Source organism: Manis pentadactyla, chromosome 8 (assembly GCF_030020395.1).
Source record: "Manis pentadactyla isolate mManPen7 chromosome 8, mManPen7.hap1, whole genome shotgun sequence".
NCBI lineage: Eukaryota > Metazoa > Chordata > Mammalia > Pholidota > Manidae > Manis > Manis pentadactyla.
Genome location: NC_080026.1, coordinates 51,616,720 through 51,629,880, shown reverse-complemented (window position 1 = coordinate 51,629,880; position 13,161 = coordinate 51,616,720). Strand labels below are relative to the sequence as shown.

Here is a 13,161-nt window from a genome sequence, read left to right as displayed (position 1 = left end):
AAATTGTCTCAATAACAGTTTCAATTAGAAGAAGAAAGTAGCTGTCACCCACAAGTTTGGGAACCTTGAGTGGACTGAGGGCATGGGTGTGAATGAGGTCACACAGAGTGAGCGCAGCCTGATAAAATGGGAAAGCCAAGGACCCAGAAGAGCACCAGCATTGGAGGGGTGGGACAGGAAGAGGGTGCAAAAGAACAGCAAGAGGATGAGGAAGACCCCCCTCAGGATTGTGGTGTCCTGAGGGACATAAGGGGACCTTCCCAAGAAGAGAAAGACCAAGAGTGGAGCGCCTGGAGAGGGCAGGCAGAGAAGGGCGTCATCCACAGTTTTAGCAACAGGCAGGTTGTGACTTTGGAGAATGCACTGCAGTGGCGCATGAAGAGCACCCGAGGGAAAGAGGTGGGCAGACTCGGAGATGGTGTGGACATACAGATGCTTTGGGTCAGATGTTGGAATAGCTGGTTTTAAGGTCGTAGAAAAAAGAACAGCGTTTTATGACAAGGTCTGGGGTATGGCAATGGGCAGAGAATGGTAGGCCATGGTTTTTTCATGGTGGTGGAGAGGTAATGATGGAAGTCACACTGAGGGTTGGAAAGGCCCCAGATCCTCCTCTGATTTAGGAAGGAGGAAGAGAGGTTGAGGAATTTGCTGTGGATGAGAGTACTGAAAGGTTCAGGGGTGGGCGAAGGAGAAGGGAGGGCAGCGAGGGGAGGAAACACAATCCTCTGGGAGCAGAGGGAATCCATGGAGTTTGTTTGGATAGTGAGCAGAGACCATGGAGATAGGGCGTGTGTGAGATCTCGTTGGCTGCAGGCTCCCTGTTGGAAGGCTACTTGGGAAGAAGTCATGTTGGTTTTTTGCTTCCCCTTTTCTTCCTCACTCCGATGTGTGTCCTCTGCGTATTATGTGTCTTCATATGTCATTCTAGGCCCCTGGGATTCCTCAGTGAACAGAACACGCATCTCTCTCCTTCATTCCGGTGGGGGGGCGTGACAAAGGAACAGGCTGCTGTCAGCCGGCGACACCAGCATCAAAGAGAAAGAAAACAGAACCAGGGGCTAAAGCCGTTTAGAAAGTGGGTTCAGGAGAGACCTTTCCAAGAGGATGATTCTGAACACGTGCCCGAAATTGGTGGGGATCCAGGTACTTTCCAGGCCGAGGGAACAGCAGGCGCTGGCTGTAGGTGGGACCCACCTAGTCAGGCCCAGGAGATCAGAAGGATTGGTGCAGAATAAGGGAGGGGGCGGGGAGTGAGGACTCCATGTAGGCTGTGGGGAGAAAGCAAGACCTTTGTAGGGTATGCTGTGTGGGGGACCACTGTCCTGCTGACACTTCAGATTTGCCTCTTCTTCACAGTAGTCACCTACTATGTGAATTGAGGGTGATAAAACCTCTTAAGTGGTGCATGTTAAAGGCAGTGTATGTGAAATGTTGGTGTAGCACTTGTGATGTATAACTAATGGCAGTTGGGTGTTATTTATGTTAGATACCACATGTGCTTCATAAAATTTTAAAGGACTATGAAATATTAGTAATGACTGACTTTCTCTTTTTCCCTTTTTTAAATGTTTAAATTCTCTTCTAATGGTATTTTGGTTGTCTTGGTTAACCTGCTTTGGCCTCCAGCTTCTAGATTTCATCACGTATCATGCAGAAGTTTCCCTTTCCTATACCACCCTGGCACTTCTCTTTGATCTTCCTTCCAACTAAGTAAATGTATTTTCTCTTCCCTACATGTCATTTGCTGGTTTTCTTAGATAACCTTGAGTATGCCCTCCAGCCTTCTCTCTTCACCTTCTTAGCAGCTGACCTTCCTCCACGTGGCCTTTCTACTGGGCCCTACATGACTAGTCACCCCACCTTACCCCAATCCAGGCACAGACAATGTTAATTGTTCATTAGGTAGGGATGGTCATTTTTATATCATAGTTATGTATGTGTGTATATGTATCTATATGTCTCCCAACAGTGTTTTTGTAATGCTGACAATACTGTGAACTTTGATAAATGTTCATAACATGTTGAGTAAAGGGATGAAATAAAGAAGATTATATATATCTGTATGTGGTCCTTCCCAGGGACTTTGGGGAACTGAGATGTGCCAGTAACCATGCTGGAGTACTGGGAAACTCTCCAGTGCATACCCTTGTTTCTAATCAGTCAGGCAATGCTGACTGTGGGGCTCTTCAGCAGGTACAGCCCCAAGAATCTTCAAGTGGCCCATTTGGCGGGGGCATCAAGGTAGCTCCTGTTCTTTTATTAAAAGTTTGAGTCCATCTGGTTTCCCATTAATACATGTCTCTTCCTTTGCCTTTTGTTGTCCGTTGAGCTGTGTGGTTTTAGAAACTGGGCTATCATTGCATGAAGTCTCCAGGCTGTGAATGTGGAACAGTCTGTGAATCCATAGGAAAAGACCACAGAGAAGGTTAAATGATTGTGTTAATTTGTTGCCACATTTAGTGCTCTGTGGGTCCAAGATCACCATAAGAGAGAACAGAGTAGTTCACAATCAGAGGCAAGGAGGAAACAGCATCTTAGGAGATGCCTTCCTTTAGAAGCACTTTCAGGTTCACCAAAAGTGGAGCCCTTAGGGAATAATCCTTGCTTAACCTAGGTACCAGAGTGTGGGGAAAAATGTACTGCAGCCCTGTGAATGAAAACTAAAGAGCAGGAGGATATCTTTCTGACCAGATTGCTAATGCCAAGGCTTAATTTGAGGAGGAAATCTGCATAGACCCTAATGTACAACCCAGGAACTAAGGCCCACTATGTAACACTTTCATAATTTGTATACCTTGTTTTTGGTCTTTCAATCAAGGGTAAAATGGTCCATGTTTACATGTGAAGAATTTTTTCCTTTCTTTTCAGAAACCAGTTCTGAAGCAAGCCCTTATTACTGTACTGAACTGGTGTTTCAATCACAATTTTAGTATCCGACTGTATGCCTTAGTTGCTCTTAAGAAAATCTGGAGCATTTGTAAAATGCTGCATGTTGAAGAATTTGATGCTTTGACTTCTGTTATTGAATCCAGTCTTAATCAAGTGGAAAACATGCATGGAGCAGGGTAAGTAGGCTGGCACCCTTCCCGTTACTTCTGAGAGAGCACATGGGGAGGACAGAGGAGCCCGTCTTGTTCTCCCTGTTCAGGTGTAGGGCACAGAGCCTGGGTAGGCAGGGGGCAAGCAGGTCACTACGTGATGTACAGTTTAATTAATTCTAATTGCCATCAGCTCCATCTTGATCTTTTTTTCCTTTTTTATCCTTGATCCTTTATTTTATAAGTCTTTTACACATCTTTAGATGTTTCTGTTCAGTACACCCAAATGTCATCATCCTCTGTTGTCAAAGAACTGCTGAGAAGCAGCATGATCTGACTTGAAAAGACATATTCTTAACCCCTCAGCTGTACTAATTAAAGCTGGAAGTGTTTTTCTTTTTTTCAAAGAGAATGTCTCTATTTCTCAAACAAAATCCTACTCAGATTCTCAATATAAAACAGATAAAACAACTGCTGCTATGGGCAGAACAGGGGAGGGGAGCATGACCCAGGGTTTTGTGAATTCTCTTGGTTGAAAGTCAGCAAAGAGTGTGAACTTGAGAATGACATCATCCATTTCACTTCTGCATTTTTTAAAATGTGAGGAGCAGATCAGAGGTGGGCGATAGAAATGGGAGGAAAATGGAGAGTTGGATTAGTATGAGAGTAGTCAGGGCTCAGAGACGTGGACAAGGTTCAGGTAAAGTAAAACAAGCCTGAGAGTACAAGAGCAGTTCCAGTGGTGGCATTGGGGTGGAAGCCAAACTGAAATGGGTTGAAGAGTGGAGGGGACAATATGTTATTTGAATCTGGGTGATTGATAGGTTGGATGGTGTCACATTATTTTCTATACTTGAATATTTGAAATTCTTTGTGTCTTTTATTTTTAAAAATTGAATGATGAGGAAGCTAAAACAGCCAACTTGCACAGATAATTTTCTCCAGAACTTTTCTGTGTAGTGTAGAAGGAAGAACAATAGTTAAAGGTGGATGTGCTGTCAAAGAAGGGCTTTTACGTTATTTTTTTTGTAACAGTAGTTTTTAATAGGTATACATGGTTAGGAAATTGAACAGTACAGAAAGATTTGACGAGACAGTCTCCTGCCCTGCTCCCATACCCTCGTTTCCCACCAAGATAAGTTTCTGGTAACAGCTCCCTGCTGTTCTGTGGCCATGCCATAAGTTATGTCACCACCAGTCCCTACTGAGGGACACTTTAGTATGGTTTCTGTTTTTTAAGATAGACATAAAGCCCTTTGAATAGGCTGAAGAAAAGGCTAGTATAGAGAAGAGATTCAAAAGGGGAAGATGGGGCAAAATCCAAGGAAATGAGACTTGGGGCACATACTGGGGTATTGTCCTTTAAAAGGGACTCTTGAAAGCAAAGGAGAAGTGAGGACAGGGGACTGGAGAATGAGAAGTCTCCCATGCAAGGTCTTCTATTTCTCCCTCCTGTGATATGAGAGGCATGGCCTTCAGAAGGGAGGAAAGGGGCTGGGGGCCTTGGGGATGGGAGAAGCCAGGCTGGCCGTAGCAGGAGAATGGTCTTGCCAGGAAATTGTCTTGAAATTGCTACTTAACTTTGGGGCTGTTGATCATGAACCAAATCAGAAACTGCTGGTCATGGTAAAAGTACATGGCATAACTTTTTTCTCTACCTTTTTTGCCTTTTAAAACTTGACAAATGCGTTGAGAAAACCTGCTCAGATTCCATTTGTTTGGCTAGGAAAGTTGGTAGCTTGGCTATGTGTTATGAATCTTCAGAGTAGAAATAACAACTTATGTAATGATTTTCTATCCTGAAAAAAAAAAGTGTTTCCTCTCAGAGAGAGACTTGTAAAGATTCTGACCCAGAGTCCTTATCCAGTTCTTTTAGAATTCTTTATTCCCAGACATGTAGGTTGTATGTCTGGCAGGCTGTTCCTGTGAGGTCTTTCCCAAAACGTTGTGCACTGAGACTGTCTTTGCTTGCCTTCACCTCTGATAGGGCACAGGCCTCTGCACACTCCACTAGGTGATCCCAACACTCAGCGTGACACCTGGCTCTCATCCTTGTTGAATCATTGTTTGTTGTATGGCTGTGAGGGAGTTATTTAATTTCTTGGTCTGACTTAGAGTTTTATTTCAAAATCTCAAATTGACTGTCAGTTTTTCAAGTATATTGATCTTGGAGATACGGGTATGTCATTCTTAGGATAAAATTCACAAAGCTTTCCATTCATTTTAAATTCTGCAGTACCACTCTAGGATAGCTAATAGATTTTTCCCGCTTACCAGGGTTGTTTCACTTGTTGGTACCTCACACCACATTTTTAATCTCTACTTAGGAATGCCAGGAAGAATTGGCAACGCATCCAAGAGCATTTCTTTTTTGCAACATTTCACCCACTGAAGGATTACTGTCTGGAGGTGAGCAGAGAATATCATTTGTAAATTCTCTACTATATCTTTAATCCTTATGCTTCCTTTCTGCCGTAGTTGTTGAAGGGTTATGATTAGGTTAATTTTTTTCCCTTAAACAACGTCAATTTAACATTGTGAGTTCTGAGTTTAATTTTGTCACTTTATGCAGATGACTTCTTGCATTTCACTCTTAAGCAGTGAAAATTGGCTAGTCACTCTCACTTTCTATTTCTCAGGCAGTGTCTGGCTTGTAAACACTGGAAGGGGGATATTTAACTCTAAACAGAAATCTGTTCTGACATTAAAAGGAAATGAGTGAGAACATTGTACAGGTGAGATTTTGTTGTAATGAAGCCCATTGTTAATGAAAGAACAAAAAGACCTACCCTCGCTAATTGATTTTTTAGGTTCTGGGCAAGTAAAATTGTATAGTCAGTGATACACCAATGATACACCTTATTGATCATAACAGAACATACTTACACAAGTCTAAGAACCATAAACATATGTATTACAATTAGCATGTGATTAATTAATATATAAATTATTAAAATTTGTATGTTGTATTACTTTCTCCCTTTCAGCTACTATTATAGTGTTCTGCCTTTGAATTTAAAAAATGTGACTTATGATTTTTTTCTCTAAATAACTTGGAAATACCAGTTACTTCAGCTACTGGCAGATTGCTAATAAGCTGGCCTTTAAAAAAATGTATAGATATACATGTTGTGAAATATTTATCATAGAACATTAATGTATATTTTCTGTTGCTTCATCTGAAAAACTATTTAGGATCTTTCAAATATTTTAACATGCTCTGTTCTGTGTTCTTTAGTGCCCAGAGTGCTTTGTTTGACATCTTTCTGAAGGACTCTTTAATAACTCTAGTGTTAAGTCAGCCTTTTATATCCAATTCTCCAGCAGGAGTAAGTCCCTTCCTTCCCTCTTTCCTTCATCCCTACCTTTGACCCTCCCTTTTATTTATTTTATATATTTTGTTCTCCATTAATGATATGAATAACTGTATGTGTAAATAAAATAATGGCTCACAAGAATTCTGTGTCTTTATTTATACATTTGGAGCTATACTTCATACCTAAATAAGCATTTAGTAACAATCATTATGCCAGTTTAAATTTGCACAGCATTAGCATGAAGAAAACCATATTCATTGTAAAAGCTTATGAAATTTCATTTTTAAATCACCTGTTACTTGTGCTTCTGTTTCTCACGTGCCTTACCACCGTTGACGATTTTCTGGTTCTCAGTTTTCTTTCAGAAGGTAAGAAATAGAAAGGAAGACTGTTTATGTAGTGACTCAATAATAACCATTCCAGTGGTGCCATACTGTGCCGTTTACAAAACATTTTCATGTGCTGTTTTAACTTGGTTGTATCCTTAATTTACAAATGAGGGAGCTGAAGCTGAGGAAGGCGACGTGGTTTGTCTAACGTCGCACAGCTAATAGGTAGTCAAGGCAAAATTGAGATTCTAAATTTGTCTGAATAGTACATCAAGAGCTTGAACCTGATCACTTATGGAGGTGTTTGGTTACCAAAAAATAGCATTTATTCAAATGTCCTGCATTCATATTGACTAATTCCACAACTTTTGCATTTATTAAGAGCATGGTGGCTTATTACATCAATTAGAAATACCACAGTGGAAGATCTGCCTGTTTTCAAGGATTTCCTAAATTGGTCCCCTAATTTCTTAGAGAAGATGAGAAATATATATAGACAATTGCTGCAAGAAATACATGCAAGTGCGTAATTTGACAGATAATGATAGTTTGGGATAATACATCAGTAATAATATTTAAGTTGTATGCTGAAGATGTTATTCACATATTTCTTTGTTCTATTTAAGGGAAAAACTTCAGATTTTACAATTCTTTTTTCAGACCATATTTTACATCCTTCCACGCCTTTCAGGCCTTATTGAAGATGAATGGATTGCTATTGATAAGTTTACCCAATTCACTGATATCCCTTTAGATGCAGGATTTCAGTGGTACCTTTCTCCAACTCAACTTTGTGAACTAAAACCAGGTGACTGGTCTCAGCAGGACATAGGTAAAAAAAAATTTTGTTTTATTTTTTTCCCTTTGTTGCCTTGGTTAAAACTTTTTGATTTAAGTTAGAACAGGCAGTCAATAATAGTACTTCTTCATTGATGTGGCAAACTCTGCTCCTTGCTTAGAGAAAAGACAGTGAGAAAATGTGGTATGATCTTGACCAAAAAGCTAAAGCTAGTGGCTTTTCTTTGAAATGCTGTTACTATTCATTGCTCTTCCACTATATATTTCTGTAAAAGAGATTTTTGAAAGGTCCAAATTATTAGAAAATCTGTTCTTGTCCATTTAGGAGTAAAGCAGAGCTCCTGACTGGGGCTGGCAATACACCACTCATCAATTAGCCTCTCTTTCTCCTGTACCTTTGACTTCCTTTTTACACCTACTCCTGCCCTGCAGCTTTCTTAGGACCCACATCGACCTCTCGCTCACCTCCTCCTCCTCTTCACTGTCAAGTTATCCTAAAAAAAACAAGGATCAATTCCCCCCACTATTTTGAAAATCACAACCAATGGTAAAAGTTGCGTGTAGTCTACATTCTCATCATTTCTCTCACTCATGTTCTGTCTTCATTCTGGCTCTCCCCAACTCTTACCCATCACTGAAACTTCTCTTAGAAAATCAGAAGTGTTCTTTGTCTCCTTTACAGAATCTAAAATAGATGCTCTTCTCTTACCTACCGATGTTTACATAATGTTTATTTGGTAGTTTCTTGTTCTCCTGATTTTCATCCTAAATCTGACTCTTTTCACTCTTCTTTTTTGATCTCCCCCACTTGTCTCTTGTAGTTCTCTGAAATTTTAATGTTTTCAAGAATCCTTTGGACAAGTTGTTAAAAGTACAGATTCTTGGGTCCCATTCTGAGATTTTACATCAGTATGTCTGGAGAAGAGTTCTGGGAAAGTGCATTTTTTATCAAACACTCTAGATAGTTCACTAATGCATTTTAAGACATAATCACTTTAAATTAATTTATTCAGCAGAGATTTATTGATTGCCTACTATGTGCTAGGCTAGTAAGACAAATTCCCTGCTCTCATGGACCTTACATTCCTACAGGGAAGCAACATGTCTTGCCAGTGGGTTTCAGCCCCTGGCAAGTTCACTATGGATTCAGTGTGACCAAAGAAAATGACAGTAAAATGTTCTTGGGGTGAAAGGGTTATACCCAACTTTATTTCCACAGTGGCAGGTCAATCACTAAAATCCTGTTCACTCAGAGTTTGCATGCAGCAAGCCGGTCTATGCCTCTGGGCCCCTCTGCCCGCACAGCCGTCCTCTGGGCCTCTCTGCCTCCACAGTCGTCCCATACAGCCATCCTCTGGACCTCTGTCCTTAGCGCTGCCACCACTCCAGCCTCTGCTCTGCTCTTCTGCAGCCTTGTAGCTATGCCACTGTGTTGCCCAGAGCACTGGGTGGAGCTCTTTATATGGAGTCAGTAGCAACGCATTGCCCACATGTGTGTAGTGAGCTAGCCAACCAGGGCCTAGTGAAAATCCTGGCCACAGGACCCTTCATTTTATCCACACAGCCCTAAACAAATATATAAGGTAACATCAGGTAGTAAAAAGGACTATGAAAAAAACAAAGCAGGGTAAAGATAGTGACAAATGGTTAAAAAGATCTTTCTAAGGAGTCGACACTGAGCAGAGACCTGTGTGAAGTGAGAGCAAGTCAAGCACTGATGTAGGGCAAGTGCTTTCCCCAAATAGGGGGCAGCAAATGTGAATATTTGGGTGCAAAAGATGGTGACAAGAGCCATTGCACTGGTGTGGTGGGGACAGCCCGACTAGGGTGGGTGAGCAGAGACGGAGAGGAGAGGAGGGATAGCACCTGTGGGCAGCCAGTTTGAGTTTTGCCATAGGTGGAGCAGAGAAATGAGGGGATGGGACAAGGCTAAAGAGGTCTTGTTTGTTTTGTTTTTGGTAAAGAGGAATGTTGCAGTGTGGTTTTTATGCCAAGACTTAAATGTTAGTATCTCCCAAATGTTTTCATTGGCCTGGTGTCCTTCTCATTCTGCATGCTCGCCTTGAACATTTTTATTAATTTCTACAACTTGAAACCACCACCTACATAATGTTACTTTTAAATCTTTCTCTCTGCCTGCCCTGTTTTGAGCTACTGGGCTTCTGTACCCAGATACTCCATAAACTCTTTAAACTCAACATACCCAAATCAGATCTACCTTTCTGCCCAAACTTGCCTCCTCTGTATACCCTTATTAGTGGTCACGTTGCCATCACAGAAGTCATTCTTTTCCTGTTTTCTCTCTTGCCTCATTACCCATTACCAAATCTCAGTGGTTCTGCTTCCCAAACCTGGCTGCTTCTCCTCCTCTTTAGCCTCTCTTGCACTTACTTTGTTGAGACTGTCTTTGTCTTTTCCTGGATGAGTACAAAAGTGTCTTAATGTTTCCCAGCCTCAACTTATCTTCACATTGCTTTTAAAGGGATTTTTCTAAAATACAAAACTGTTCTGGCCTGAGCCATCTCATCTCCCTCCGTGGCATGCTGGGAGCTACACCAAAGTTTTGCTGGTGCCCAAGCCATTTTCCTTCTGTGCCCTGCATGTGCACACATGCATACTGTGGTCTGCACGGTCCTTCCCACACTGCACTTGCTGACTGTTACCTCTCTTCCCTTGAGCCCTCCTGGGGCTCTTTGCCCTCCTCCCCTAGACACTGATAGCTCTTCCTGTGTGCACATACCCTCACTGTAGCACTGCACTGTGGTTATTTCCACGTCTCTTCCATCTGCAGTAAGCTAAGTGCTCCTCAGTTGTTCAGCCAATAATTGGGAGCTGGGCAGAGTTGAGGAAAGGCCTGGAAGAGTCTCAGTCCTTTACTAGAGCTTAGAGCACTGTAGTTAGTTTAACAGCATCTGTGTTTACTCATTTGGTCAGCAAAGATAGAACTGCTTCAGAGAATATCTTTCATTTTAGAGAAGTGCCCCCAAGTACTTGTAAAATAATTAAAGACTGTATTGTTTCAGTAATATACTTACATAGAAAGTTCCAATACACTATGGTTTGTAAGACACACCATTATTTTATGTACTGCTAGGGAAAAAAAATGCTACCAAACTATGATACCTATGGGTTCTAAGATGCTTCCCAATTTTGGATATGCTAAAATGTCAAAACTGCATCTTATATTTTAATGAACTGTTGTAGTATCTCAGGTGTAGAGTTGAATTTGAATAAAATTACTATTGAAAATAGCAATTGTGTCTGAATCCAAGTAAAGCTCTTTAGTTAATCTCATTCTAAACTATCATTTTTAACTCTTAAAAATGTGTGTGTGTGTGAATAGATATTTAGATAAATGGGATTATTTTCTTTTTCATTCCCAGGTTATAACTCAGGCGAAGCAGATACCCAGTCAGAGTGGACTGATGTTCAGAAGAAGATTATCCCATGGAAAAATAATGTTCCAGATGTAGACCTGGAGCTAGTATTTCAGGATCGTGCTGCCAAACTTGGAAAATCAATTAGTAGACTGATTGTAGTGGCCTCACTCATTGATAAACCAACCAATTTAGGAGGTACAGTTGTTATTTTCCAGGGGTCTTGTTTAAAATCTTTTGATCCTGAAAACTTATCAGTCCAATGTCATTTTGGGCTGTCTTTTCCACATTTAACCCCCTTTGGGAGCTTCAGAGGAGCACATGGGGTGTAACAAGCTCAGTGTTACACCAGAAGCAGTAACTCCAGCTTGTTTTTTGCAGGTCTGTGCCGGACCTGTGAGGTCTTCGGGGCCTCGGGGCTCGTCCTTGGCAATCTTCAGTGTATCAGAGACAAACAGTTTCAGCACCTCAGTGTTTCGGCTGAACAGTGGCTTCCATTAGTGGAGGTGAGTAGAAAGTTGTTCATTATTAAAATTTTTATCATAGTACTATCCTCATGTATCAGTTCTTTTGCAGTGATTTATAGTAGTCCTGCCTTTTGATCATTTTAAATAATACTTAGTGTAAAATAATACAGCCCATTTCTGTTATCCAATTCCTTTTACTACCTTTCACATTGTTGTATTTTTAGAAATCATCAATAATGTTCAGTTTTTTCAGTTTTTTTCATGAGTCCTGTTGTAACTAACTCCTGATTTAGGAATACTTTTTATAAATTTATGTGGTGTTGGGGGAATTCTTTTTTATAGCATATAATTGTCCTTTTCTTTTTACCCAGCTTAGTTTCGATTTTTCTCCAAGCAGGACTGTACATGAATGATTTTACTATTCTACTCTTTTTAAACTAATATTAAGGTAAAACCACGTCAGCTAATTGATTACCTGCAAGAGAAAAAAGCAGAAGGTTATACTATCATTGGTGTGGAACAAACTGCCAGAAGTTCAGACCTAACCCAATTCCGCTTTCCTGAGAAATCTCTACTCTTGTTGGGGTAAGAAAATTCTCGAGTCTCAGTCTAGAAACTGTTTCAGGAATTTCATAATTCACTAGACTCCTGATATTACACCCATACTCAGTTTCTGACTTGTAATGCTTGTGAAAGCCCCCCTAGTTCTCATTTCACTTCATTCACACTTTAGGATGGTCAGGTGAACATACAGACTGATAAATTTTTTTGTTACATTCTTACTCTCCTAGTACCATAGATTTACTTCATTTTGTTAATCTGTATCTTCCAGTGACATTCAGAATATCTGAGAAAAAAATTATTTTTGAAAGAAAAGAAAACTAACCTTTCTTTTCCCATTTTTCTCCATCAGAAATGAGCGTGAAGGAATTCCAGCATATCTGATCCAGCAATTAGATGTTTGTGTGGAAATTCCTCAGCAGGGTATCATCCGCTCACTTAACGTCCATGTGAGCGGAGCTCTGCTGATTTGGGAATATACCAGGCAGCAGCTGCTTAACCATGGGGACATGGTATCATGAAGTCAGTGCCTTATCTGAATTATTGGTGCTACTGAAACATTTTTAATAATTATTTGGACTAATGAAATAGATAATGAAATTTGCTGGGATGATTTGTAGTTTTTTTCTCACAATGCCAAAACATTTTCATGTGCCTTAAATATATTACTCTGTTGTCCCCTTTAATAAACATTTTTAACTATACCGTATTGCTTCTTTAATATTTTAAGCAATTGTGGAAATAAAATAGTGTATTTAAGGGAAATAATTTCTTTCCTAGAAACTGTTGTCAGACATGTGGAGTATGATAGGAGTAAAACAGAATTAAGGCAGCTACTATGTACGAATCTAATGTCTGAATGTCGTAAGGAAGCAGTGGGGTGGTAGCTAAGGTTCTGCATGAAGAGGAGCCACTGCCTGTCTTTGCTGCTTTGTATCTGCTTATTCCCAGGGGGCAAACATGCTTGGATAGATGCTGAGCGAGCTTTCCTAGTAAGTCCATGATGCTCAGGTAATCAGTTTTATTTTTAAAGCCAAAAATTAGACCATAATCATTCATATGAATTTTTTAGGAAAATTTTCATATACTACCTTTGCTCAGGGAGTTCAGATAGTGGTTAAAAATAGTCTATATTCTGACAACTGTCAACTTAGAGCCAGAGATGCATACCATTACCAGAAGTGAGAATGGAACCCACAGGGTTGATGTACTGTTTCTGTTCTTTGTTTGATACTGGGATTTCTTCAGAGTCCATTACTTGTATATATTTTTTT

General features: G+C 40.4%; 1 protein-coding gene across 4 annotated transcripts in view; it reads left to right on the top strand.

The window, feature by feature from the left end:
• TARBP1 (TAR (HIV-1) RNA binding protein 1) overlaps nucleotides 1-12,591 on the top strand; it is an 89,098-nt gene extending 76,507 nt beyond the window's left edge. For 3 of the 4 annotated variants that reach the window (XM_036919252.2, XM_036919253.2, XM_036919249.2), the window contains 7 exons: nucleotides 2,869-3,065; nucleotides 5,366-5,447; nucleotides 7,345-7,516; nucleotides 10,866-11,057; nucleotides 11,241-11,365; nucleotides 11,775-11,911; nucleotides 12,240-12,591. In XM_036919252.2, coding sequence (XP_036775147.2) covers nucleotides 2,869-3,065; nucleotides 5,366-5,447; nucleotides 7,345-7,516; nucleotides 10,866-11,057; nucleotides 11,241-11,365; nucleotides 11,775-11,911; nucleotides 12,240-12,408 — 1,074 coding nt within the window. In that variant the 3' untranslated portion in view covers nucleotides 12,409-12,591. Of the gene's footprint in view, nucleotides 1-2,868; nucleotides 3,066-5,365; nucleotides 5,448-5,677; nucleotides 5,774-7,344; nucleotides 7,517-10,865; nucleotides 11,058-11,240; nucleotides 11,366-11,774; nucleotides 11,912-12,239 lie in introns of those variants that run through there. The other variant, XR_008998850.1, reaches the window with a different exon arrangement.
• Nucleotides 12,592-13,161: the final 570 nt, after the last annotated feature.